This window comes from Geotrypetes seraphini, chromosome 5, assembly GCF_902459505.1.
Source record: "Geotrypetes seraphini chromosome 5, aGeoSer1.1, whole genome shotgun sequence".
Taxonomy (NCBI): Eukaryota; Metazoa; Chordata; class Amphibia; order Gymnophiona; family Dermophiidae; genus Geotrypetes; species Geotrypetes seraphini.
In genome coordinates, this window is record NC_047088.1 from 108,231,874 (window position 1) to 108,258,466 (window position 26,593).

The window sequence follows — 26,593 nt, forward strand, 5'->3', positions numbered from 1 at the left end:
AATTTATTTTCTTAAAGGCCAACTCTCCTACCATCCTTTTCTAGTTAGCTTGGAGGTCACCCATGTGTGAGAATATGCTGCCTGCTTGTCCTGGGATAAAGCACAGTTACTTACCGTAACAGGTGTTATCCAGGGACAGCAGGCAGATATTTTCACAACCCTCCCACCTCCCCTGGTTGGCTTCTTAGCTGGCTTATCTTAACTGAAGGGACCATGTACCTACGTCGGGTGGGAAGGCACTCGCGCATGCGTGGTGTGGGCTGATCGTGAACTTTCTAAACTTAAAGTTGCGATTCACTTTTCAAGTGTCCGTACCGGGGCTCTGTTGGTGACGTTACCCAAGTGTGAGAATATCTGCCTGCTGTCCCTGGATAACACCTGTTACGGTAAGTAACTGTGCTTTCTTTCCAAAGTGGTTTCTCCTTTTTATGTTTATCAGTTGGTTTTTGTCCCGGTTCTAGGTGAGTGTAGCGGCTCTCCTGAATAAAAGTGGTTATGGAAATTGGACGTTTGTATTGTTGGGAGGTAGTCGGAGACAGGAGGTGACTTCTAAAGACAATATTGCTCGATGAATTAAGGAAGCTATCATTTCAGCATACTTGTTGAAGAAGAGACTAGTTCCTGTTTTCCTCAAGGTGCACTCAACTAAGGGACAGGCAGCCTCCTTGGTGCAATGTTCTTTGGTGCCACCATTGGAGATTTGCAAGGTGGTTGTCCTTACATTTCTTTATATGACATTATCGAGTGGATGTTCAAGCATGGCAAGATGTCTCCTTGGGGTGTGAGTGCTTCAGTCGGGACTCGTGGGGTCCCATCCTTAATAGTCACTGCTTTGGTACTTCTCATTCATCTGTGTTGGTCGAGGGATGCTATAGAAGGAAAAATTAGTCTTACCTGCTAATTTTCTTTCTTTTAGACTCTCCAGACTGGCACAAAATCCACCCATGCTGTGATTTTGGAATGTTTGGAGATGTCGAGGCTGTGTTGTATGGATGTTTTAGGCTATTTCTATTTGTTTTGTTTTTTTGCAACATATACCAAAAAAAAGAAAAGAGAGAAATAAAATTGTATTTGGTTATGAGTAGTTAGTATTCATTCTATGGGCAACAGCACCTGGTCAACGGTGTTAGCTGGTGGACCTATGCTTGTGAGAGCAGTCATTTTCATTATATTAAAAAAAAAACAACAAAACAACAACCCCCAGATTTACTGCTTGGCTATTCGAGGACTGACTCTAGGGTACTGCACAGTCAACTTAGATACCTCAGTCTCCACCTGCTAGTAGAGATGCATAACCATTTGTCTGTGCCAGTCTGGAGGGACTAAAATAAAGAAAATTAGCACGTAAGACCTATTTTCTCCTTCCCATCTCAATATGTCATTCATCCTTTCAGGCTTCAAACCTTGTCAACGTGCAGGTACTCCTGGGAGAATCCTGCTTTTCTCTGTTTTGCAGAATCTCCCCCCCAAACATAATTATAGCAGGTGATTCCATGGTTCCCCTCTGTCCCCCTGTGGCAGTTCCTCTCCCATGCAGGACCCCTGGTACAAACATACTTGGCTTATAATTTTCTATTCCTATTCCTTCTTGCTCCCAGAGCCTAATCAGCACAAGTGGGAAAGGTGTCCTGTATGATTCAAATTCAGCTGTCTGCCCCAGGTGGCAGAGAAGGAAGGGAATGCACCTTGAAATGAGCTGTTCTCTTCTTCCACTTGTGCCAATTCCTGAGGCAAGAGGAGAATAGCAGTAGGGGAAAATTAATTAAGCCAAATCTTCCATTCTGGAGGAGAGGAGTGCCCTCATGGAAGGGGTTGTCTGCTATGGAGGCAGGGGGAAAAAGGGTATGAACCAGTGAAAAGTGAGGGACATGTGCTGGGGAGAGAGCTTGGGATGGTTCAGGAGAAAGAGCTATGTGGTTGGGTTAAGAGAGCACTATGGAGATGTGTGCAAGAAGGGGTTTGAGAAAGAACATATGTGGTGTTTGCTCTTGGAGGGGCAATTGAGAGGGAGCTATGATGGGGTGAGAGTGGTAGAGATTTGAGAGAGATTTATGGGTGTGCCAAGTAGGGTTAAGATAGCTGTAGGGATGTGCTGTGGGAGGTTTGTGAAAAAGGAAAGGAGAAAAAACTGGAAAAAGGAGGAAGAAAGCTAGAGAGGAGTGTCCACTCGAGAGGGGGGCGGAGAAAACAGGTTGAACCTGAGGGGGAGAAAGAGAAGTAGATCAAACCTAGTAAGCATTTTGAGCTAATTTGGAAAATGAGAATTTGGGTGGTTGAGTCTAGAGAGGGAAGCAGGGAAAAGCCAGGCTTTTAGAATAGGGTAATTTGATACAGAAAATATGATCAATAATACAGAATTGTAATAAATTTTCAAAGTGGACAGATTTTAATTTTTTGTAGAATTTTTTTCAGGAGTAAAGTAAAAAAAAAAAAATCAGAAATGTTTAATAGATTTGATATACCACTCCACTTATTTCAGTTTCAATTGGTTCACAATATAAAGCAACAAATGTAAAACACACAGAACTCCAATATAAAATAGGAAAGTCCTATCTCGTACAATCATTCAAGACCATTCAAGACCAATCATCCCTCTTTCACATATCTCATCCTAACTGTGACAGATGCTGCACAATGCAACCGCAAATAAATAAAACAATTCAGAAATCATTCGCAATCATGAGAAATCTGAGACAAGTCCGAAAATTCTTTGAAAGAACACAATTCCAACTTATAGTACAATCCCTAATACTAGGGATATTGGACTACTGCAACATCCTCTTCCTTCCTTGCCCTGCAACTACGATTAGACAACTCCAAACAATCCAAAATACAGCTTTGAGACTCATCTACTCATTGAAAAAACATGACCACATCACTGAAGCCTTCATCAACTCACATTGGCTTCCAATCCAAGAAAGAATCCAATTCAAATTCTACTGCATACTATTCAAAACACTACACGGAGACAGTCCATCATACTTGAACAATCGCCTCATACAAGCACCCACTACAAGACAAAGAAAAACGCACGCCCCATTCATACCCCCCCCAATCAAGGAAGTAAAAAGAACAAAACTACACGACGGCCTCCTAGCCACCCAAGCCGCAAGGCTGGACAACCAGATCTCCAACCTCTTGATGACCACCCCAGACTATAGGACGTTCAGAAAAGAAATAAAAACCACACTTTTCAAGAAATTCCTGAAGCAGCAATAACATCACGACCGCTTAGTAACTCTAAAACTGACACTTGATCTACCCACTACTGCACTAATAATAACAAAAGAACTTCCACTATGACCACCTATTAACTCTTTTACAAACCACCTCACCCTCAACAACCTGCTAAATGTTTATAAGATCTACAACTTACCTCTCTAGCTAATCATTGTAACTCTGGTTTTTTTTTAAACTAACCTTTTGTAATCCGCCTTGAACCGCAAGGTAATGGCGGAATAGAAATCCCTAATGTAATGTAATGTAATAACACAGAAGTGCTAGTCCCCACTGCTCTTTTGAGTCTGCAGTGAATCACACTATAATCTTGTTCTATTCTTTCACCTCCAAATCCATTTTAATATGGAAGGGCAGTTATAAAAAGTAAGTCTAAAATATGCCCATCCCTCTTGTAGCTCATTGGCTCACTCTATTCTAGAAAACCAAAGAGCACAGACAAATAATGCCACCTTTTGTTCTTGCAGCTTTTCCATTCCTGCTGTTATTCATCATCAGTTCTTAAAAATCACACAGTTGAAGGGTAGATAAAAGGACAACATAACCTGGGAGTGTGTGAAGAGAAGAAATGACAGCCACATGGCAAGGGGAATGGGGAAGGAAGAAGAAGATTGGAGATCCTTGATGAGATCCTAATGCCAGGGATGCAGGAGTTCAAGCCTCAAGTGCTGCAAAGAGGCAAGGTTTTCAGAATATCGCTAATGAATATGCATGAGATAGATTTGCATATCGTGAAGGTAGTAGTATCTGTGCAGGTCTATCTCATGCGTATTCATGATTAGAGCTGTGCTTCTCAACCCAGTCTTCAAGGTACACCTAGTCAGTCCGGTTTTAAGGATGTCCACAATGGATATGATTGAGAGAGATTTATATGCACTACCTCCTTGGTAAGCAAATCTATCTTATGCATATCCTGAAAACCTGACCAGCTGGGTGTGCCCCGAGGAGTGACTTTAAAAAGCAGTGAGCTGCTTGTAATCTTGAAAATTTCACCTAAGCCTCCATGGCCTCAGATGAAAACTTATTGTAATCCACATGATGAGAGGGAAATACATACTGTAGCTGAATGTGAATTGCCTTGAACTACTGTACTGAGAAAGATAACCAGCTAAGGAAGTAGTCATTTTGAACCAGCTAAGGAAGTAGTCATTTTGTTGGCAAGGATTACATGTGCTGAGGAAAGAAGTGCATTGACGAAGTCTGAAAAGGTATACTTGGTAGTTCAAACAATCAGTTGAGACCATGTACCTATTGATCCTTGTTTTTGTTGCTGATTGTTTGCCCCTCCCCTCCCCCATTGGAACTCTAATAATTCTGCTTTGGGTTTTTTTTTTCTTCCATCTGTGGTCTGATTGTTTCCACCTGTTGTCAGAGTGATGAGCTGAGCCTGCAGAAGAAACTACGGACAGAGGTGATTCAGCTGGAAGACACACTAGCACAGGTTCGCAAAGAGTATGAGATGCTTCGAATTGAATTTGAGCAGAATCTAGCAGCTAATGAACAAGCAGGTAATGATGCCCTACCCCAACCAGAAATCATATAATGCATACCCATCAATAAATATCCTGCAGACTTGAGATGAACTATATCTGTTTTGAAAAGAAATCAGGTTTGAATGGATTGATTTGCAAGCAAAATTTCAAGGAATAATGTTAAATAAGGTAATACAAATATATTAGTAGACTAGCAATAGTTCAATATATTTTATTTTAAAAATGTTTCTATTTTTGTATGTTGTAATTGATCAGATCTCAGTCTTTTTACATTTTAGACTATTTAGCTTATTGCCTGCTTTCTGAAACTAGAATCCAAGGAAGTCTAGTCTAATGAAGCTGTCTGTTTTTCCTATTCTTAGACCTAGATTTTCAAAACTGCCTTTAAAGCATTCGCTAAGCAACATATTTTAGCAGCAGGTTCTCAAAATGGCTTGCTGCGGTCTTTTCCGAGCTTCTTAACAGTCTCTGACTCTGCCATGTAAATGTATTACAGAGGTCATTAATATTTAAACGAGCACTCCGAGCGATTCTCTGTTATCACCAGGTGATTACCTAGCCTATCTGTCCTGCTTTGCAAGGGGCCTTAAGCAATCTGGGTCAATCAGAGCCTTAGGCCCCTCTCCAGTGCATCACAGGGGAGGGGAAGATCCGCAATTTTGAAGAGGCGGGCCTGCTGGCCTGAAGGAGTAGGTATCCCTCTGGTTGGCCTTTGTAAACAAGGTAAGGGGGCGGGGGGTATCAGGGGGCTGTTTCTTGGCAGGAGGGAGTGGACATTTCTTCCATTGCCAGGGGGTGTTGCTTGGTGGCACAAAGGAATGGCCATCCCTCCTACTGGGGTGGGGGGGTTGCTTGACGACATTAGCATGAGGAAGTGGCCATCCCTTCTGCCCATCTTTGATTTGGGGGTCTTTTTTTTATTTGTGAGTTTATTCTACACATGTGAGTTTATTCTACACATGTGCCGATCGCTATCACCAGTGATCAGCACATGCAAATTTAGTGACTCTCTGTGAACCTTATTTGCATGCGCTGTTTTTAAAGAATAGCTCACCTTTTTGAAATTGTTACAGTAGTAGTTATGACAGCAGCCCGTCGGATTTTACCACCAACATTTGAGAATCTTTCTTATGGTGTCTTTTGATCTTGAGAGTAGAGAGTTGCGCGGGGACAGAAATCCCACCCGTCCCCGCCAAAGTCCCATCCGTCCCCGTGAGGAATCCCACCCGTCCCCGCGAGGAATCCCTCCGTCCCCATCCGTCCCCGTGAGGAATCCCCTCCATCCCCGTGAGGAATCCCCTCCGTCCCCGCCCGTCCCTATAAACTTCAGAAATAGTTATTTCATTTAATTATGCTACTGAATTAAAGGCTCTGGTAGAAACCCATTTACAAATAAGCAAAAAGACTTTATTAATTTGGAAATATTAATTGGAAAGAATACATACTTTGTAAACGGGTTTCTACCAGAGCCTCTTGTTTATAAATTTTTATCAACACAACTAATATACTACTTTATCCTGAAGCAAAAAAAAAAAAAAAAAGAAATAGAATTCTTTTCCTACCTTTGTTGCCTGGTTTCTGCTTTCCTCATGTTCTCATTCAGTTCCTTCCATCCACTGTCTCTCTCCCTTCTGCGTCTTCCATTTGCTCTGTTACTGTGCCTCTCCCTTTCTCTCCCCTTCCAAATTGGTCTGGCACCCATCTTCTTCCCTCCACTCCCCCCATAGTCTGGCATCTCTGTCTTCTTTCCTGCCAGCGTCTTCTCCCCACTCTCTCTTCCCCATTTCCTTTCAGCGTCCTTCTCCCCCCCATCTTCCCCATGTCCTGTCAGCATCCTTCTCCCCCCTCTGTCTTCCACATGTGCTTTCAGTGTCCTTCTCCCCCCCTCTGTCTTCCCCATGTCCTTTCAGCGTCCTTCTCCCTCTCTGTCTTCCCCATGGCCTTTCAGCGTCCTTCTCCACCCACGCACCCCCCGTCTTCCCCATGTCCTTTCAGCGTCCTTCTCCACCCCTTTGTCTTCCCCATGTGCTTTCAGCGTCTTTCTCCCCCCCCCTGTCTTCCCCATGCCCTGTCAGCGTCCTTCTCCACTCCTTTGTCTTCCCCAGTGCTTTCAGCGTCCTTCTCCCCCTCCTTCTCTCCCCGCCCCGGGTGCAGCACAGCCGGCCAGGTCCCCTTACTTTTGTGGCGCTTCCCCGACCGACCGACAACAGCCCTGGTATGACAAACCTCCCTGCCCTTAACCGCGAATCTAAATTTCCTTCTTACAGCTGCTGTAAGAAGGTAATTTAGATTCGCGGTTAAGGGCAGGGAGGTTTGTCGGACCGGGGCTGTTGTCGGTCGGTCGGGGAAGCGCCACAAAAGTAAGGGGACCTGGCCGGCTGTGCTGCACCGGGGCAGACCGTCCCTTTCCATTGGTAGCCACTCGAGCCGCGAGGCTACTCTACTCTCCTTCTCCTTACCTGCCCGCAGCACAGAGCCGAACGGAAGTCTTCCCGACGTCAGCGCTGACGTCGGGAAGACTTCCGTTCGGCTCTGTGCTGCAAGCAGAGCAGGTAGGGAGAAAAGCCGTGCGACTTAGTACATCCAGCCCCGCAGGATCCCCGCGACCCTCGGAGGCGTCCCCACGGGATTCCAGTGACCCTAGGGGGCGTCCCCACGGGATCCCTGTGACCCGAAGGGGGAACCCGCGGGATGCCCGCGGGTTACGCGGGATTCCCGTCGTCCCCGTTCCCGTGCAGCTCTCTACTTGAGAGACCATAGATATCTACTGTTTATGGTCTTCTGAGCCTTTAGGTAGGCATTGATTTCTGTGGCTATAAAATGACAGATTATTTTGTAATGAGTGCCACTTTAAACACAGGTACAACAGGATTCAGATTTTGTTATCTAAGCTCTCTTATTTTCCTGGTTTCATGTCAATTTTGTCTCATCTTTAAAAGTTTGTATGGAAACTACAGTCTAGATATTTCTTTGATGTTATTAAGGTAAAAAGTCTTAAGGTCTCATCCATAAAATGCAGGCATGGAGAGCTGATGGTCTTTTTGCAAGAGGGCTAGCCTTCATAATTGTTCTGTTGTCCATACAGTAGATATAAGAACATAAGAACTTACTCCAGATGTGTCTTTGCAGGCGTGTCTTTCTTATTGAGCCTGCTGTATGACCTCAGAGTTTATCCTTTGAGGAAATATTAAGTATGTCGCAGATAGCTCATGTGGAAACTGTTTATCCTTTTGTCTTGATAAGAGTACAGTATCCATATTTTTGCTATGGGAAGATGATAACACAGCCTTTATACTTTAGATACTGATATTCATTTGTACCTTAAGTTTGCTTTTCTTCCAGCCTTTGGTAAGCTTTGAATGCTACCCTTGGTGGAATTCTGCGCAAAAAATTTTGAAATTCTATGCATAGGAGATTCCAGATTGGAACCCGCTGATAAAATGGCAGCTTGATACATCAGCTCCCACTGCTGTTTTAAATATCATCAGGCAATTTGATCAATTGATGCTAATTTTCAATTTCTAGTGATATATCTTGGACAAAACACATTGCAAAGATGAAGAAAAATAAAACGGATGCTGCTTATACTACTCCATCCACTTCAAAGAGACTAAAATCTAACCCACCATCACCTGACAAAGCAGGGAAAACAGATTCAACGGTGCTCTCAGAAAAAAATATAAATACTTGAACTCAAATCAATAAAAGAGCTACTAAATAGCCATATAGCCATTTTTGAGGGATATGAGAGAAAAGCTGAAAGGTATACATGCCATCCGTCTTCCTCACAACAGCTGATATCCTCTTTAAACATTAGAACTTCTAAATTAGAAGAAATGGTGCCAAAAATTAACCTATAATGAGCTCAACATTTCAAAAATACAGGAAAGTATGGAAGATCTAAATAATCGATGTAGACGGAATAATGAAATTCCACTTCTACCTTTCGTGCATCTAGGACAGCGGTCTCAAACTCAAACCCTTTGCAGGGCCACATTTTGGATTTGTAGGTACGTGGCGGGCCGCAGAAAAAATAGTTAATGTCTTATTAAAGAAATGACAACTTTGCATGAGGTAAAACTCGTTATACCGTATTTTTCGCTCCACCTCTAGAGAAGGAAAAAACAAGAAAAAAAAATTCTGAACCAAATGGTGTGCTCTGTACCCTGTCCCCTCTCTAGTGGTAGGCTGGGACAGGACACATCTAGTGGTGGGCACATCTAATGGTATCCAGGAGATAGGAAAAAGCCTCAGAACCCCTCCCACACCAGCCAATTAAAATGTGGAAGCTCCTTACAGGGGTAAGTGTACCTCATCGGCTTAAAAACCTCCCCACATGGATGTTATAAAAAGCCTTGTGTAATGCAGAGAACAAAATTCATGAAAACAGGAGAGATGTAAATCAAATACTCATCTAATCTAATCTAAACTAAACTAAACTAAACCTTGGGTTTATATACCGCACCATCTCCACGAATGCGGAGCTCGGCACGGTTTACAGGAAGAAGGATGAGAGAGGAACTACAGTGGAGAGATTAAAGAGTTAGGTGTAAGAACATAAGAACATAAGAAGCGCCAGCTCCGGATCAGACCTTCGGTCCATCAAGTCCGGCGATCCGCACACGCGGAGGCCCTGCTAGGTATACACCTGGCTTATTTTATAGCCAACCATATCTTTATATGCCTCTCTCAAGGAGATATGCATCTAGTTTGCTTTTGAAGCCTAGGACTGTCGATTCCGCAATAATCTCCCCTGGGAGAGTATTCCAGATGTCAACCACTCTCTGTGTGAAGCAGAACTTCCTGATATTAGTCCTGAACTTGCCCCCCCTTAGCTTCATTTCATGTCCTCTTGTCCGTGTCAAATTGGACAATGTAAATAGTTTTTTCTGCTCTATTTTGTCGATTCCTTTCAGTATTTTGAAGGTTTCGATCATATCCCCACGCAGTCTCCTTTTCTCAAGGGAGAACAATCCCAGTGTTTTAAGTCGATCCTCATATTCCAGTTTCTCCATACCCTTCACTAGTTTAGTTGCTCGTCTCTGCACCCTCTCCAGCAGTTTTATATCCTTCTTTAAGTAGGGAGACCAATGTTGGACGCAGTATTCCAAGTGGGGTCTGACCATTGCCCTATAAAGCGGCATTATAACTTTCTCCGATCTACTCGAGATTCCTTTCTTTATCATGCCCAACATTCTATTTGCCTTATTTGCCGCTGCCGCGCATTGTGCCGATGGCTTCAGGGTCCTATCTATCAGTACACCCAGATCCCTTTCTTGTTCACTTTTTCCCAGAGTTGCACCTGACATTCTGTACTCGTATTCCTTATTTTTACTGCCTAAATGCATTACCTTGCATTTCTCCACGTTGAACTTCATCTGCCATTTCTCCGCCCATTTTTCTAACCGACACAAGTCGCTCTGGAGTTCCTCACTGTCCTCCTGCGATCTGATTGCCCGGCAGAGTTTTGTGTCGTCTGCAAACTTGATGATCTCACTGGATGTTCCGTTTTCCAGGTCATTGATATAAATATTAAAAAGGATCGGCCCAAGTACCGAGCCTTGGGGTACACCACTAGTCACTTTCTCCCAGTCGGAGAACTTCCCATTTATGCCCACTCTCTGCTTCCTGTTTTCCAGCCATTTGCCTATCCATCTTTGTATATCTCCCTCTATGCCATGGCTTTGTAGTTTCCTAAGAAGTCTTTTGTGTGGAACTTTGTCAAATGCTTTCTGGAAGTCCAAGTATATTATGTCCACCGGCTTTCCACTATCAATTTGCTCGTTCACGGTCTCAAAGAATTGGAGTAAATTCGTCAAACACGATTTCCCTTTCCTGAATCCATGTTGACTGGGTTTCATCAAGTCATGTGTGTCCAAGTGCTGAACTATGCTATCCTTGATCAGTGATTCAATCATCTTGCCGGGGACAGATGTAAGACTCACAGGTCTATAGTTGCCCGGTTCTCCTCTCGATCCTTTTTTGAAAATTGGCGTGACGTTCGCTTTCCTCCAGTCGTCTGGTATCTGACCAGTTCTGATTGACAGGTTTGCAAGTTTTTGCAGTAACTCTCCGATTTCGACCTTCAATTCCTTCAAGACTCTCGGGTGAATTTCATCCGGTCCAGGGGATTTGTCACTTTTAAGTTTGTCGATATGGTAGTATATCTGATCTAAGTTCACTTCAACTGTGGTGAGGCTGTCCTTTATTTCTCCTGTAAACAGTTTCTCCACTTCAGGTATTGTTGAGGTGTCCTCCTTCGTAAAGACAGACGCAAAGAAGGAATTTAGTTTGTCTGCGATTTGTTTATCTTCCTTGATGTACCCTTTTCTTCCCATGTCGTCCAAGGGTCCCACTGCCTCTTTTGCAGGTTTTTTCCCTTTCACGTATCTAAAGAAGGGCTTGAAGTTTTTGGCCTCCCGGGCTATTTTTTTTCCTCATAGTCCTGTAAAGGGGAAGGTGAGAGGCCTAAGAGGGGGGAAGTGTTACAGTTTTGAGAACAGCCAGGTTTTTAGGTGTTTGCGGAAGAGTTGGAGGGAGCTTGAGGTTCGGAGTGGGGAGGTGAGGTTATTCCAGATCTCAGTGATTCTAAAGGGGAGGGATGACCCAAGTTTGCCTGCATGGGAAATACCTTTTATGGAAGGGAAGGATAGTTTAAAAATTTGGGAGGATCTGGAGGAAGTAGGGGTTGGGGATTTCCAGGATAGAGGGATAACGGCAGGAAGGATGCCATGTAGGATCTTGTAGGCCAGACACGCACATTTGAAGTGGATCCTGGGGATTACTGGGAGTGGTGAGATTAGACAGGAGTGGTGAGACGCGATCAAATTTGCTTTTCGCGAAAACAAGCTTAGCTGCGGCGTTCTGAATCCGCTGAAGTCTGTGGAGGCTTTTCTTGGTTAGGCTGAGGTAGATAGAATTGCAATAATCCAATCTGGAGAGGATGATGGATTGTACTAGGACTGCGAAGTGTTTTTGGTGAAAATAGGGTCTGACTTTCCTTAGCATGTGAAGGCTGAAGAAGCATTTCTTCACCAGGGATTGGAGATGTTCGTTGAAGGATAGAGAAGAGTCTAAGGAGACACCCAGAACTTTGCTTGAGAACTCGAGCTGTAATGGGGGGGGGCCGGAGGACAATGGGATGGAGGAAGGTAGATGGTCTAATATTGGGCCGAGCCAAAGGAGTTTTGTTTTGGACTCGTTTAGTTTCATATGCATTGTGAATGCCCAGGATTGGAGGTTCTTTATGCATGAGGATATGTTCGTGGAGAGGTTAGTGAGGTTCGAGTCGGTCTCAAGGAGGACGAGGATGTCATCAGCGTAAGTGTAAAGAGTTTCAAGGGGGGATAGTTGGAGTAGTTTCAGGGAGGACATGTAAATGTTAAAGAGGATTGGGGAGAGGGGTGAGCCTTGTGGGATACCACAAGTCGGGGTCCAGGGGGAGGATGAGGTGCCGCTCATGTTAACCATGTAAGAGCGGGAGCGCAAGAATTTGGAGAACCAATCAAGAACTATGGAGCTAATGCCTATCTCGGAGAGTTGGAAAATTAGAATGTTGTGGTGGACAACGTCAAAAGCTGCGGAGAGGTCGAATTGTAGAAGGACAGCAAACTTGTTACGAGAATGCAGTTGCTGAACCTTAGAGATTAGAGAGGCCAATAGGGATTCAGTGCAGAAGTTGGGTCTGAAGCCATATTGGTAAGGTAAGAGGATGGAGAATCTTTCTAAGTAGGAAGAGAGCTGGGTAGATATGATAGACTCGAGCAGTTTGGTGAGGAGAGGGATATTTGCTATTGGACGGTAGTTGGATGGTATGGAGGGGTCTAGGTCAGCTTTTTTCAGTAATCTAATCTTCTATTTCTGCGTTGCTCATACCTAGTTTGGCTCAAGGCGACTTATAGAGGGGGGCGAGGAAGGAGAAGAGAAGAGGTGGGGAGGAGGGAGGAGAGGATACAGGTGATTAAGTGTCAAATAGATGAGTTTTCAGTTTCTTCCGGAATATGGTGGGTTAGGTTCTGTTCTGGTCATTTCAGTAAGGTCATTCCAAGTTTTTACACCTAGAAAGGTCAGCATGGAATAGAAAACACGTTTGTATTACAGATTTTATGTGGAAGGGAGATTTAGAAGTATTCTGTTGAGGGTTCTGCAGGAAGTAGACCATGCCTTGGAGAAGAGCTGGATGAGAGGAGCCGCGGAGTTTCTGTAAAGTATATGGTGAATAATGCATTTTGCCAATGTCGGCTGCCTCAGGATGTGACGGTATTATAAACTCTTGAAAAAAGTTCTGTTCCTTGCTGCTTTTTAAATTTACCAGTGGTGGATCTTCACAAATATGAAGCCTACCTGCATTTGCACTCTGCATAGTGTCCTGGCAGCTTCACAAACATGGCCGCGGGAGGCTCCACCCCTAAAATACATCTCATCCATAATAACCCCAGCCAATCCACTTTTGATCTATGCGGTTCGTCACAAACTCAAAGCTGTTCGAGATCCAAGCATCACTCTCCCGTCCAATCTGAAGTCAAACAAATTGATTCCAAACCATTCTCAAGTTAAGGCCCACCGGTTCTTCACTATTAAGAGTGTGTATCCAAAAAAGCTTACGCCATAAAAGACTTTGTTTCCTATTGCAAGTGTCTTCAGGTATAAAATCTATAGCTGGGAGTAAACAGTAAATTCCTGTTGGTTTATTTTGCTCTACTGTAAGCTTTCTTAATAGCGGATGATGAGTAACCAGTTTCTCAATTACCAAGCAAGTAAACTGCTTTGTGTCTACAGGGGGTACTACCTGATTGCCTTTGATGCTTCTGTTGACTGTTATTTGTTCATTGAATGTTCAAGTGTTGGTATGTTTGAGCTGAACAGTTGATTCATTTATAATCAAAGTTGACGTATTGTTTTGCCCACATATACTTAGGACATAAGCATATGATCACATAGACTATGAATGCTGTATTACTGCCAAAAGTCATCAAGTAACAGATCTACTTTTCTCTCTCAGGACCAATAAACCGGGAGATGCGACACCTGATCAGCAGTTTGCAGAATCACAACCATCAACTGAAAGGAGATGTCCTCAGATACAAGAGGAAGCTGAGAGAAGTGCAAGCTGAGATGTGCAAGGTAATCCTTAGCATAAAGAGTGAGAGGAAATGGGAAGGGTCAGGGTGAAGAAGGAGGTTGCTAAAGGAGATGTAGAATAATTTGCAACAACATGAATAAGGGAGAGAGCCAAGAGAGTTCTAGCCTTAGCTTTGTGAGATAAATAAGATCTAATGACTATACTGATTCCATGGGGGGTCTCTCTTCATTTGTTCTCCATAGATCCGAACACAGATGAGCAGCTTTTCTTCTGGCTCCTCTTCGCTTCCTTCCACACCAAGTGAGGAACTCCCTTCGATCACAATGAAAGAGGAGGAGGGTGTAGAGGTCAAGAAGGAGACAAAGGAGACAACAACAAAAGACAGAGAGGAACCTAGTTCTCATGAGTGCAAGAAGGAGGAGGAGGAGACAACAACTGTGAAGAAAGAAACTGAGAGGCCAAAGGGACGAGAGAAGGACAGGGAGACTGAGAGGGAAAGAGACAAGGAAAGCAGCAGAGAAAAGGAAAGAGAGAGAGATCGGGACAGAGAGAGGGAGCGGGACAAGGACAGGCAGAAGACAGATGAAAGCAAAAAGAAGGATTCTGATTTGCTGAAGCAGCTGAGAGCCGAACTCAAGTAAGTACTTTTTGCATCTTTTGCTCTCCATCTCTCATTGTCTCCCCATCCTCCATTATAATTCCTATAAAACTGCCTCATTCTTTAGCGTCCCTCCAGACTGGCACAGAAACGGATAGGTTTTCGCTCCTCTGCCAGCATGTGGAGACAGACATTAACTTTTGGCTACAGTACAAGTGGGCTGTGCAGTCCCTCTTACAATCAGTCTTTTCTCAGTCTCCAGCAAGTGGAGTGGTAAGATTGTGCATTTTGTGCTGAGGTTTGTTTTGGACCTGTTGGATCTGGTTAGGGAAATTTTTTGGCCCCTTTTTCTGTCCGGATAGAGCTTAGGTGACCCTCTTAGGTGTCCCACCAACCTTGGGTGTACCACACTCAAAAGCAGGGGTCTCCAAAGTCCCTCCTTGAGGGCCAAATTCAGTCAGGTTTTCGGGATTTCCCCAGTGAATATGCATGATATCTATGTGCATGTACTGCTTTCAATGCATATTCATTGGGGAAATCCCGAAAACCTGATTGGATTCGGCCCTCGAGGAGGGACTTTGAAGACCCCTGCTCAAAAGGGTTGAGTCCCTCCCCCCATTTCCTCCACCTCCCCAGGCTTTCTGTGTTTAGAGGAGCCTCAACTATATACCTTGCCACCTATACCGGCACTGACTACACTTTAGAGTGCCATGTGGGGTCTGCTTTACTTTGAGACGGTGAGCTGTGAGAAGTTTAAAAACAAAAGACAAGAAGTAAGTGGAGCATAAAGTGGTCCCTGAGGCTGCCATTTTTGGGTTTTTGGTGCATTCAGTATGAGTGCTTTGAGAAGCAGCACAAGTGCATTTTTTGTGGGCGACAAGCAGTGCATGCGGCTGGCGGGTGCATGAAATGTTCTGGCCATCTTGAGGGGGACCCGGCTTTGAGTGATGGCGTGTCTGGTTCCCCTTTGTGCACACATCGCTTGTCGGCAGGAGGTGCTGGTGATACCAGGGTTTTCTCAGCTGCTGGCGATCTGGCAGATTAAGGCTTGCGGACCACTGGGGAGACTGGGGATTCCCTTGTCGCTGGAAATGCTAGCGGTGTTTCTGTAGCGGTGGGGGTTGAGTTTGGCTTCAGTGCTGCGTTTGATTTCAGGTGCCAGTATAGTGAAGGCTCTTTCCTTAGTTTTGGTGGGAAACGTGTCCATTTTGCCCACTGCTTCAGGCGACCTTCCTCCTGTCTTAGAGAGTCAGGAACAGGTCTTAAATGTGTCATCTGCTCATGCTATGATTTCTAGATTGTCACCGGGGTTGTTCTGCTTATGCTATGATTTCTAGATTGCTATGTGCAAGGCTTATTTACTTGCAGCTGGAGGTCCTGCTTTGGTTCTGGGGGTGAATTTTATAGGTAACCATCCTGGCCAGGGTGTGACCTCTTCCTTCCAGAGGACTTTTCTTCTAACGTGTGCATTGCAGGTCCTTCCCACAGTTCCAGTCAGCCCGGTTGCGGGAATTTTTACCCGGGATGGGCCGAGATCACAATGGATCAGTGGGTCATGAAAGCAATTCGGGACGGTTATGCTTTCCCAGATTGTTTCCTCTTTTCTTTGTCAGGCAACTTGGAAAAGGAGGGCTTTTCGGTAAACTAGGCTCAGGTTACTGGTCCTGAAAGTGGTAGTCCCAGTGCCTCCTCAGGAGATTAGCACCAGCAGGTACTCCATTTACTTAGTGGTGCCCAAGACAGAGGGGTATGTCTTATTTTCTGTCTGTTTTCCCTGGGGAATTTCTGCCTTCTCGATCTGATGGCAGCATTTCTGCCTGTTCCCTTTCGGGCCTCCTATCCACAATTCCTTCGCTTTGCGATTTTGGGAGAGCAGTCTCCCTTTAGTCTAGCTGTGTCTCCGCACACCTTCATCAAAAGTCAGGTTCTTGTGGCAGTGGCGGTCTTTTTTGCAGCCCGGGGGCTCCCAGGTTGTCGCGGCTGCGTGACCTCGTCAGCCGCGGCCTGTTTTTTTCTGTATGTCCCGGCCTTTATCCGGGTTTAAAAAGTGCATCAGGTGCGATCGACTCCTGTCGATAACCGATCTGCATCGGTGGTGCATTCTGTGTCTGGGGGCTGATCATCCCATGGAGTCCTGCCCCCGGTGTGCCACGTTCCAGCATCGGGCTCTTCGTCGACGTCAGGCCCGCATGGCATACCTTTTTGCGGTCGATCAACCTTCGACCTCAGCTTCGGCCCCGGCCCTGACCTCGGCCTCGGGTACCTCGGCCCCGCCTCGGGACTCGGCCCCGAAGCCCTCGGTGTCGTCGAAGGCCTCGGCTCTGGGTAAGTCCCCTCTTCCTCCAACAGGTTCTACGCCGACGAAGAAGCCACCCTCGGGGACGCCGGCCGGGCATAGTGGGAGTTCCTTGCCGGTTGCCCCGGCGAAGCCCTCCAAGCCCTCAGGGCGTGCCTCCACCGCAAGGGAATACTCTGTATCGAGGTCGCCCTCGGTGGAGTGCACTACGGCCTCGGACATGCCGTCGATGCTGTCTGTGCCGGTTTTTCAGGACATGCTCCGGGCGATGATCTCGTCAGAGCTGTCCGCAGCACTGGCCCATCTCCATCCGGCCCCGACCTCGCGTGCGCCAGACCAGCCTGAGCCTCGCGTCGAGGCGCCTGGGGGCAAGGTGCGCCAATCCAGGTGGCTCTCGTCTTCTTCGGACTCCTCGGCCCAGGCCTCGAGGCGGTCTATCCCCTCGGGCTCCGGGGGGGCGAAGCGTCGCTTGAAGCCCGCTGCGACCTTGGTCCGGAGGTCGGCCAAGGAGGCCCGAGGTTCCCCGCCGAGGCGCGGTCGTTCGCCGACTACTCGTGCTATGGGACCGCTGAAGGTTTCAGAGTTGTCTCTGGCAAACCCTCGGTTGTTGCTGACTCCTCCTCGGTCCGGGGCTCTGGGCTGAGGCTCTAGGCTTTCGCCGAGGGAGTCCGTGGACAGGTCCCCGACCCATCATTGGTCGGTGCCTCATACCCCGGGGTCGTCTCCGAGGGGCTCCTCGAGACAGCGTAGGTCCTCGACCCCGCCGCGCTCCTTGAGTGCCTCTTGTGATTCGGAGCGCGGTGCGGAGAGGGAACCTTAGTATTTCAGGGAGGCTTCCCCTTCATTCTCTGTACCGGGGCAGTCCCGTTCGGCGACAACCCCTGAGGCCAGGGGGGCGACCCGCCCGTCCTTCACGAGATTTGTGCAGGACATGGGTCGGGCGCTTAACCTGGACCTCCAGTCTAACTCGAGATATACTAAGGAATACCTGGAGGAATTGGACATGCCGTCTCCGCCTAGGGTGTCCCTTAGGCTTCCGCTGAACCCTGTGCTCCGGCAGGCTTTCATTAGAAACCTGGAGACTCCGTACGCGGTCACTGCGGTGCCCTCGAAGATGGAATCCAAGTACCGTACGGTCCCCTGCCCGGGGTTCGAACGCGCTCAATTGTCCCATCAGTCGTTACTGGTTGAGTCTTCACTCAAGAAATCTCACCCGTCCCGTGTCTCGACGGCAGTTCCAACGGAGCGGGAAGGTAGGACCCTGGACAAATTTGGCCGCAGGCTCTATCAAAATTCTATGATGGCCTCTCGGGTGTTGAACTATTCGTTCACCTTTTACTTCCTATCTGAAACATCTGATTAGGTCGTTGCCCTCTTTCCAGGCGGACTTGCCTGCCTCCCGCCAGGTGGCGTTTGTTATGCTCATTGAGGATCTGTCCCAGTTGCGTCTCCACCTGTTCCATGCTGCGTACGACACTTTTGCAGTGGCCATGCACCGACTGGCGTGGTTGCGCCTGGTTGACATGAATCTGAACCTTCAGGATCGTCTAGCCAATTTACCCTGCGTCGGGAACGAACTCTTTGATGATTTGATAGAGGCTGCTACGAAGCGCCTCTTGGAGCACGAGAGGTCGTTTGCTTCTTTGGTCCGGCTGAAGCTGAAGCCGTCTGCGTCGAGGCCCTATCGGGCCCCTCCGAGGCGATACCCCCAGAAGACCACCCCGGCGTTTTTGCGTCCGCCGCCGAGACGCCAGCAGGCGCATCCTTGGGCTTTGCCCAAATCTCAGCCGCCAGCCGCTACCAAGCCTTCTCCGTCTTTTTGACGGCTCGGGCAGATGGGGGCGGGCCCCCTCCGCGCTGATGTCAGATCCTCTTCCGATCGGGGGCCGTCTGAGACTGTTCTATCCTCGTTGGGCCTCTATCACGTCGGACGCTTGGGTCTTGGGCGTGATTGCCTCTGGATACACTCTCAATTTCCGGGAGGTCCCCCCCGACAGCCCCCCAAGCGAGTGTCTTTCCAATCGGGCGCAGTTTCCCCTCCTTCTTTCGGAAGCTCGGACTCTTCTTCGCCTGCGGGCGGTGGAAATATTCCCCCCTTGTCAACAGGGGCGGGGGTTTTACTCCCGTTACTTCTTAGTTCCAAAGAAGACCGGGGACCTGCGTCCGATCCTGGACTTGAGGCGTCTCAACAAATTCCTGGTTCGGGAGAAGTTCCGGATGCTTTCCCTTCCGGTTCTGTATCCCTTACTGGACGAGGGGGACTGGCTCTGCTCCCTCGATCTGAAGGAAGCTTACACACATGTTCTGGTGCATCCCGCCTTTCGCCGGTTCTTGCGCTTTCAGGTGGGAGAGTTGCACCTTCAATATCTGGTCCTCCCCTTTGGACTGGCTTCATCCCCCGGAGTCTTCACGAAGTGTCTCGTGGTGGTTGCGGCGGCCCTGCGGTCCAGGGGCCTTCAGGTGTTTCCCTACCTAGACGATTGGTTGATCAAAGCACCGTCGAGGGAGGGGGTTATTTCAGCGACCCGACAGACTATTATATTTCTTCAGGGTCTGGGGTTCGAAATGAACTTTCCCAAATCTCAGTTGCGCCCTTCTCAATCCCTACAATTCATCAGGGCTGTGCTGGACACGGTTCGCCTGCGTTTGTTCCTTCCTCTTCCTCGGCTGGAGGCGCTCATCCGTCTGAGCTGGCAAGTTTCTCTGCTGCCCTCGGTCTCGGCGAAGCGCATGATGATTCTTCTGGGACATATGGCCTCCACCGTCCATGTCACACCGTTTGCCCGGTTGCACCTGCGGATCCCTCAGTGGACGTTGGCTTCTCAATGGCGTCAGGACCGGGACCCGATCTCCAGGCCCGTTGCGGTGACTCCCTCTTTGAGACGCTCGCTCCGTTGGTGGACCGACTCTTCCAATCTTTCAAGGGGTTTGCTCTTTCTCGCCCCACCACACCACAAGGTCCTCACCACGGACTCTTCGGAGTATGCTTGGGGGGCTCATCTAGATGGGTTCTGCACGCAGGGTCTGTGGTCGGCGGAGGATCGTAGCTGTCATCAACGTTTTGGAGCTTCGGGCCATTTATTTGGCCGCTGTGGCTTTCCGCCATCTGCTTCAGGATCGTGTGATTCTAGTCCGCACGGACAATCAGGTGGCAATGTATTATGTAAACAAACAGGGGGGCATGGGGTCTTGGTCCCTGTGTCGGGAGACTCTTCATCTGTGGGAGTGGGCGATTTCCCACATCTTTCTTCATGCGGTTTACATTCAGGGGGAGCGGAACTGTCTGGCAGACAGGCTGAGTCGCTTACTCCAGCCGCACGAGTGGTCTCTTCATTCTCAGGTCTTGCGCCAGGTGTTCGAGCGGTGGGGGACCCCTCAGATAGATCTGTTTGCTTCCTCCCTAAATCACAAACTGCCTCTCTTCTGTTTCCGGATGTACTCACCGGATCGCCTCGAGGCAGATGCCTTCCTCCTCGTTTGGGAGGGGAAGTTCCTTTACGCGTTTCCGTCTTTTCCTCTGATCTTGCAGAAGCTGGTACATCTCAAGTCTACGCATGCCACTCTGATCCTGGTTGCTCCTCGGTGGCCTCGGCAGCCGTGGTTCTCCCTGCATCTTCAACTCAGTACCAGGGAGCCTCTACTTCTGCCTGTTTTTCCCTATCTGCTGTCTCAGAGTCGGGGTTCGCTGTTACATCCCAATCTGCAGTCTCTACATCTGACAGCTTGGTTCCTTTCCACCTGACTTCTCTTCAGTTATCTCAGCCGGTCAGGGAGGTTTTGGAAGCTTCTCGTAAGGTTTCGACTAGGCTCTGCTATTCTCAGAAGTGGACTAGATTCTCTTCCTGGTATTCTTCAAATCATCTGGAACCTTGGTCGGCCCCTGTGTCCTCGGTTCTGGAATATTTGCTTCATTTGTCTCGTTCCGGTCTTAAGACAACTTCTATTTGTGTGCATCTTAGCGCAGTTGCTGCCTTTCACCAGCAGCTTGATGGCAAGTCCCTTTCTATCCATCCTTTGGTTTCTCGTTTCATGAGGGGTCTCTTGAATGTCCATCCTCCTCTCAAGCCTCCCCCGGTGGTTTGGGATCTTAATGTGGTTCTGGCTCAACTTATGAAACCTCAATTTGAGCCTATGGATAAATCTCATCTCAAGTTCCTCTCTTGGAAGGCGATCTTCCTGCTTGCGCTCACTTCTGCTCGCAGAATTAGTGAGCTTCAGGCTCTGGTGGCGGATCCGCCTTTTACTGTATTCCATCATGACAAGGTGGTTCTTCGCAATCACCCCAAGATTTTGCCTAAGGTGGTGTCTGATTTTCATCTCAATCAGTCCATTGTTCTTCCGGTGTTTTTTCCCAAGCCCCACTCTCATCCTGGCAAGGTGGCGCTTCACACGCTGGACTGTAAGAGGGTGTTGGCTTTTTATCTTCAACGCACTATGTCCCATCGGAAGGTTCCTCAATTGTTTTTGTCCTTTGATCCTAATCGGTTGGGACGTCCTGTTTCCAAGCGCATCTTGTCCAACTGGTTGGCGGCTTGTATTTCTTTTTGCTACGCTCAGGCTGGTCTCGCGCTGTATGGTCGGGTTACGGGGCATAAGGTCCAAGCGATGGCGGCTTCTGTGGCTTTCTTCAGGTCGACGCCTATTGAGGAGATTTGCAAAGCTGCCACTTGGTCTTCGGTTTACACTTTCACCTCACACTACTGTCTGGATACTTTGTCCAGGAGTGATGGCCGGTTTGGCCAGTCGGTTTTGCGTAATCTTTTTTCTTGAATTGCCAACTTCCCTCCGTCCCTTTTTTGTTTAGCTTGGAGATCACCCACATGTGAGAATATGCTGCCTGCTTGTCCTGGGATAAAGCACAGTTACTTACCGTAACAGGTGTTATCCAGGGACAGCAGGCAGATATTCTCGCAACCCTCCTGCCTCCCTGAGGTTGGCTTCTTAGCTGGTTATATGAACTGGAGATCACGAGGAGGGGATGCGCCCTCTAGTGGAGCAGGAAGGCACACATGCGTGTGCAGCACAGCAAACTTGAATCTTCAATCAAGTTTGCTTGAAAAGCTGTCCGCGTCGGGGCTCCGTAGATGACGTCACCCACATGTGAGAATATCTGCCTGCTGTCCCTGGATAACACCTGTTATCCCAGGACAAGCAGGCAGCATATTCTTGACTGATGGGTGACGGCACCGACGGAGCCCCGGTACGGACAATTTTAGAGTGATTGCACTCTAAGAACTTTAGAAAGTTCTAGCTAGGCCGCACCGCGCGTGCGCGAGTGCCTTCCCGCCCGACAGAGGCGCGCGGTCCCCAGTTTTCTTAATTCCGCGGAGCTAAGAAGACGCGTGTTTCCAACGGCTGTTGGAAGTTTTTTTCTAAACTGTTCACTTGCCTTCCCGCTCGCGCGTATTTTTCTCTTCATTTTATTTCTTTCTTGTTCTTTTAACGTTTGTAAAAAAAAAAAAAAAATTGTTTTATTTTTTCCTAGGGCCACCAGTCGAGCATGCAGTGAGCCAAGTCCTGCAGACTGAGCGCCGGCCCCGTAAACGCTCCGCTCCCATTGAAGTCACTGCCTCGTCATCGGCATCGACTTCACCCGAGCGTCGAGCGGCACCGAAGGTACCGAGCAAGAAAAGACCGGTACCGGTGCAATCGGGACCTACGTTGGATGAGCGCATTGCCTCTATCCTCCAGGCCCAACTTAAGCAGCAACTACAACAATTGCTCCCGGCTCTGTTGACACCGAATCCTCCAGTGTCGGTACCCAATGAGCCTTCGGTGCCGACCGTCGATCAACCCCTTTTATTGACATCGACTTTGTCGGCACCGCACAAATCCATGTCCATGCCTATTCTATCAGCGGAACCGAAACGACGTTCTGCTCCGGACACTTCTGAACCGGTACCGTTCTCTGAACCCCGTACCGTTCTACACTCCCCTGGTACCGTCTCCAACCGTTCGGGGAAATCGGTACGCAAGACTAAACATGTTGGCACCTCGACTCCACTTTCTCAGGGCCGTCTCCAATCGGTACGGGACCCTGACTTGTGGGATGACTCGGATGATCACCTCGGTACCGAGGAAGATTATTCATCTGAAGAGGAGGATCTATCGGTGCAAGACCCTGCTACTAAGCCAGAGCACTCCTCATTTACCAAATTTTTAAGGGAAATGTCAGACACCCTTTCAATTCCTTTGGAGTCTGATTCTAAAAAGTCCAAGGCATTCTTAGATGCCTTGGACTTTGATCATCCTCCTAAGGAGTTCTTAAAGTTGCCCCTCCATGATATCTTGAGGGAAACTTTCTATAAGAACTTGGAAACTCCCTTAACCATCCCGGGAGCCCCAAGAAAATTGGAATCTCTTTATAAAGTCATTCCAATCCCAGGATTCGACAAGCAACAACTTCCCCATGAATCCTTGTTGGTGGAATCAACCCTGAAGAAGTCTGTAGGTGCCAGTGTTTACGCCTCTGTCCCTCCTGGCAGAGAGGGAAAGGCCATGGATAAATTTGGAAAGCGCCTTTACCAAAACGCCATGCTGGCCAACCGTTCAGGTAATTACGCATTCCACTTCTCGTTTTACCTGAAGCATCTCATTCAACAGGTGACCTCTTTTCAGAAGTACATTCCGGACCGTAAACTTCCTGCTTTTCAGCAATGTACTTCTAGTCTTTTGCAACTCAGGAAGTTTATGGTCCGTTCCATTTATGATACTTTTGAACTGACGTCACGGGCCACTGCTATTTCTGTAGCAATGAGAAAGTTGGCATGGCTACGGGTCTCAGAACTGGATGTAAACCATCAGGACCGACTGGCCAATGCACCTTGCCTGGGGGATGAGCTGTTTGGGGAGTCCATGGATACCGCCACACAAAAGCTCTCCGCGCATGAGACTAGGTGGGACACCTTGTTGAAAAACAAGAAGAAACCTCCTCCTCCTCGTCCATTCAGGCAACAACCTTCTTATCAAAGAAGGTTTTCTGCTCGCCCGGCTCAGACTCATCCTCCTCAACCTCGCAGGCAGCGTCAACAGCAGCAACAGGCTCGTCAACAACAACAGCCTGCTGTAAAACCGGCTGTTCAACCTAAGTCTACACAGCCCTTTTGACTCTCTTCTCGAGAACATTGCCAGTCTTCCTCCCTCATGCCTTCTACCTCAGCCCATAGGAGGTCGACTACAGGTTTTTCTGTCTCGATGGGAAGCAATTACCTCCGACCAGTGGGTACTTGCTATCATCGCTCACGGATATGCCCTGAACTTTCAGACTCCTCCACCGTTAAGTCTACCAAAAGAGTCTGCTTCCAACAAGGCTCAGTCCCTCCTTCTCGGTCAGGAGGTTCAATCCCTCCTCCTTCTCAATGCCATCGAACCAGTTCCTCTAGACCAGCAAGGCCTGGGATTTTATTCCCGGTACTTTCTTGTACCCAAAAAACCCGGAGATCTCAGACCAATATTAGATCTCAGAGATCTCAACAAATGTCTGGTCAAGGAGAAGTTCAAGATGTTATCTCTTGCCACCCTATACCCTCTTCTCTCTCAGGAAGACTGGCTATGTTCCCTCGATCTCAAGGAGGCGTATACTCACATTCCAATTCATCTGATGTCCAGACAATACCTTCGCTTTCTTGTCAACCAACATCATTACCAATACAAGGTGCTACCCTTCGGCTTAGCCTCCTCTCCCAGGGTATTCACCAAATGTCTGATTGTGGTCGCAGCTTATCTCCACTCCCACAATTTTCAAGTCTTCCCTTATCTGGACGACTGGCTCATCAAGGCTCCTTCTCCTCAATCCGTTCACATAGCCACCAATCAGACCATTTCCTTCCTTCGACTGTTGGGGTTCGAGATCAATCTACCCAAGTCACACCTCATTCCAACTCAGCGACTTCAATTCATTGGAGCCATTCTGGATACTGTTCAGATGAGGGCGTTTCTTCCTCCAAACCGCCTTCACACCATCCTTCATCTCTGTCAGCAGGTGTTCCAGAAAACTTCCATCTCTGCAAATCAAATGATGGTACTTTTGGGGCACATGGCATCCACAGTGCATGTCACCCCCTTCGCACGTCTCCACCTGCGTACTCCTCAATGGACCCTAGCGACTCAGTGGTCACAAGCGACGGATCCTTGTTCACAACACATATCTGTGACCTCGTCTCTTCGACAGTCGCTTCTTTGGTGGTTGAACTCATCAAATCTATCCAGAGGTCTACTGTTCCATCTACCTCCTCATCAACTAGTCATCACCACAGATTCCTCCCCCTATGCAAGGGGAGCTCACTTGAACGAGTTCCAAACTCAGGGGTTTTGGACCACCCAGGAAAAGAAGCACCACATCAATTTCCTGGAACTCAGAGCGATATTTTACGCCCTCAAAGCTTTTCAACATCTCCTCTTTCCTCAGGTTCTTCTCATTTGCACAGACAACCAAGTTGCAATGTATTACCTCAACAAACAAGGAGGGACGGGATCCCGTCCTTTATGTCAGGAAGCTCAAAGGATTTGGACATGGGCGACTGCTCGTCACCTATTCCTGAAAGCAGTCTACATCCAAGGGGAACAGAATTGCTTAGCAGACAATCTCAGCAGAATTCTTCAACCTCACGAATGGACTCTCGACCCCTCGACTCTCCAGTTCATTTTCTCTCAATGGGGCACTCCTCAGGTGGATCTTTTTGCAGCTCCCCACAACCATCAACTGCCCCTGTTTTGCTCCAGACTTTACTCTCCTCACCGTCTGGAACCCGATGCATTTCTTCTGGATTGGACCAATCTCTTTCTTTATGCATTCCCTCCTCTTCCGCTCATGCTGCGCACCTTATTCAAGCTCAAGAGGGAACAAGCCACCATGATCCTCATCGCTCCACGGTGGCCCAGACAGCATTGGTTTTCCCTTCTACTTCAACTCAGTTCCAGGGAACCCATACCTCTTCCTCTGTTTCCTTCACTACTTACACAGAATCAGCAAACGCTTCTTCATCCCAACTTACAGTCTCTGCACCTGACAGCTTGGTATCTCTCGGGCTGACTTCACCTCATGCTCTCCTTTCTCAGCCTGTCCGTTCTATTATTGATGCCTCCAGGAAACCGTCTACTCTTCAATGTTACCAGCAGAAGTGGTCTCGGTTTTCTTCCTGGTGCCTGTTACATCACCATAATCCCATATCTACAGCAGTGGGATTGGTGTTGGACTATCTTTTGTCCTTATCTGACTCTGGTCTTAAATCCTCTTCGATAAGGGTCCATCTTAGTGCCATTGCAGCTTTTCATGAGCCGATCCATGGAAAACCCCTCTCAGCTCATCCCTTAGTCTCAAGGTTCATGAAAGGCCTTTTCAATGTAAAACCACCTCTGTTGTATGGGATCTTAATGTGGTTCTTTCTGCGTTAATGAAGCCTCCTTTCGAGCCTCTGGCCACAACGCATTTTAAATTTCTAACTTGGAAAGTGGTCTTTCTGATAGCTCTCACTTCTGCCAGGAGGGTCAGTGAGCTCCATGCACTGGTGGCTGATCCACCTTTCACTGTTTTTCACCATGATAAGGTTGTCCTTCGTACACATCCAAAATTCCTTCCTAAGGTTGTGTCTGAGTTTCACCTTAATCAATCCATCGTTCTTCCTGTTTTTTTCCCAAAGCCTCATTCTAATCCAGGTGAACAGGCTTTGCATACCTTGGATTGTAAACGTGCTCTGGCTTACTATCTTGATCGCACCAAACCTCACAGATCATCTCCTCAACTGTTTTTGTCCTTTGATCCTAACAAGTTGGGTCACCCTGTATCTAAACGCACTCTATCCAATTGGCTTGCTGCTTGCGTTTCTTTTTGTTATGCTCAGTCGGGCCTGACACTGGAGGGTTCTGTCACGGGCCACAAAATTAGAGCT

General features: G+C 47.7%; 1 protein-coding gene across 1 annotated transcript in view; it reads left to right on the forward strand.

Annotated features, from left to right (window-relative positions):
- RNF40 (ring finger protein 40) overlaps nt 1-26,593 on the forward strand; it is a 150,785-nt gene that overhangs the window by 85,154 nt on the left and 39,038 nt on the right. The window contains exons 11-13 of the mRNA XM_033945511.1: nt 4,610-4,745; nt 13,732-13,853; nt 14,055-14,449. Coding sequence (XP_033801402.1) covers nt 4,610-4,745; nt 13,732-13,853; nt 14,055-14,449 — 653 coding nt within the window. The remainder of the gene's footprint in view (nt 1-4,609; nt 4,746-13,731; nt 13,854-14,054; nt 14,450-26,593) is intronic.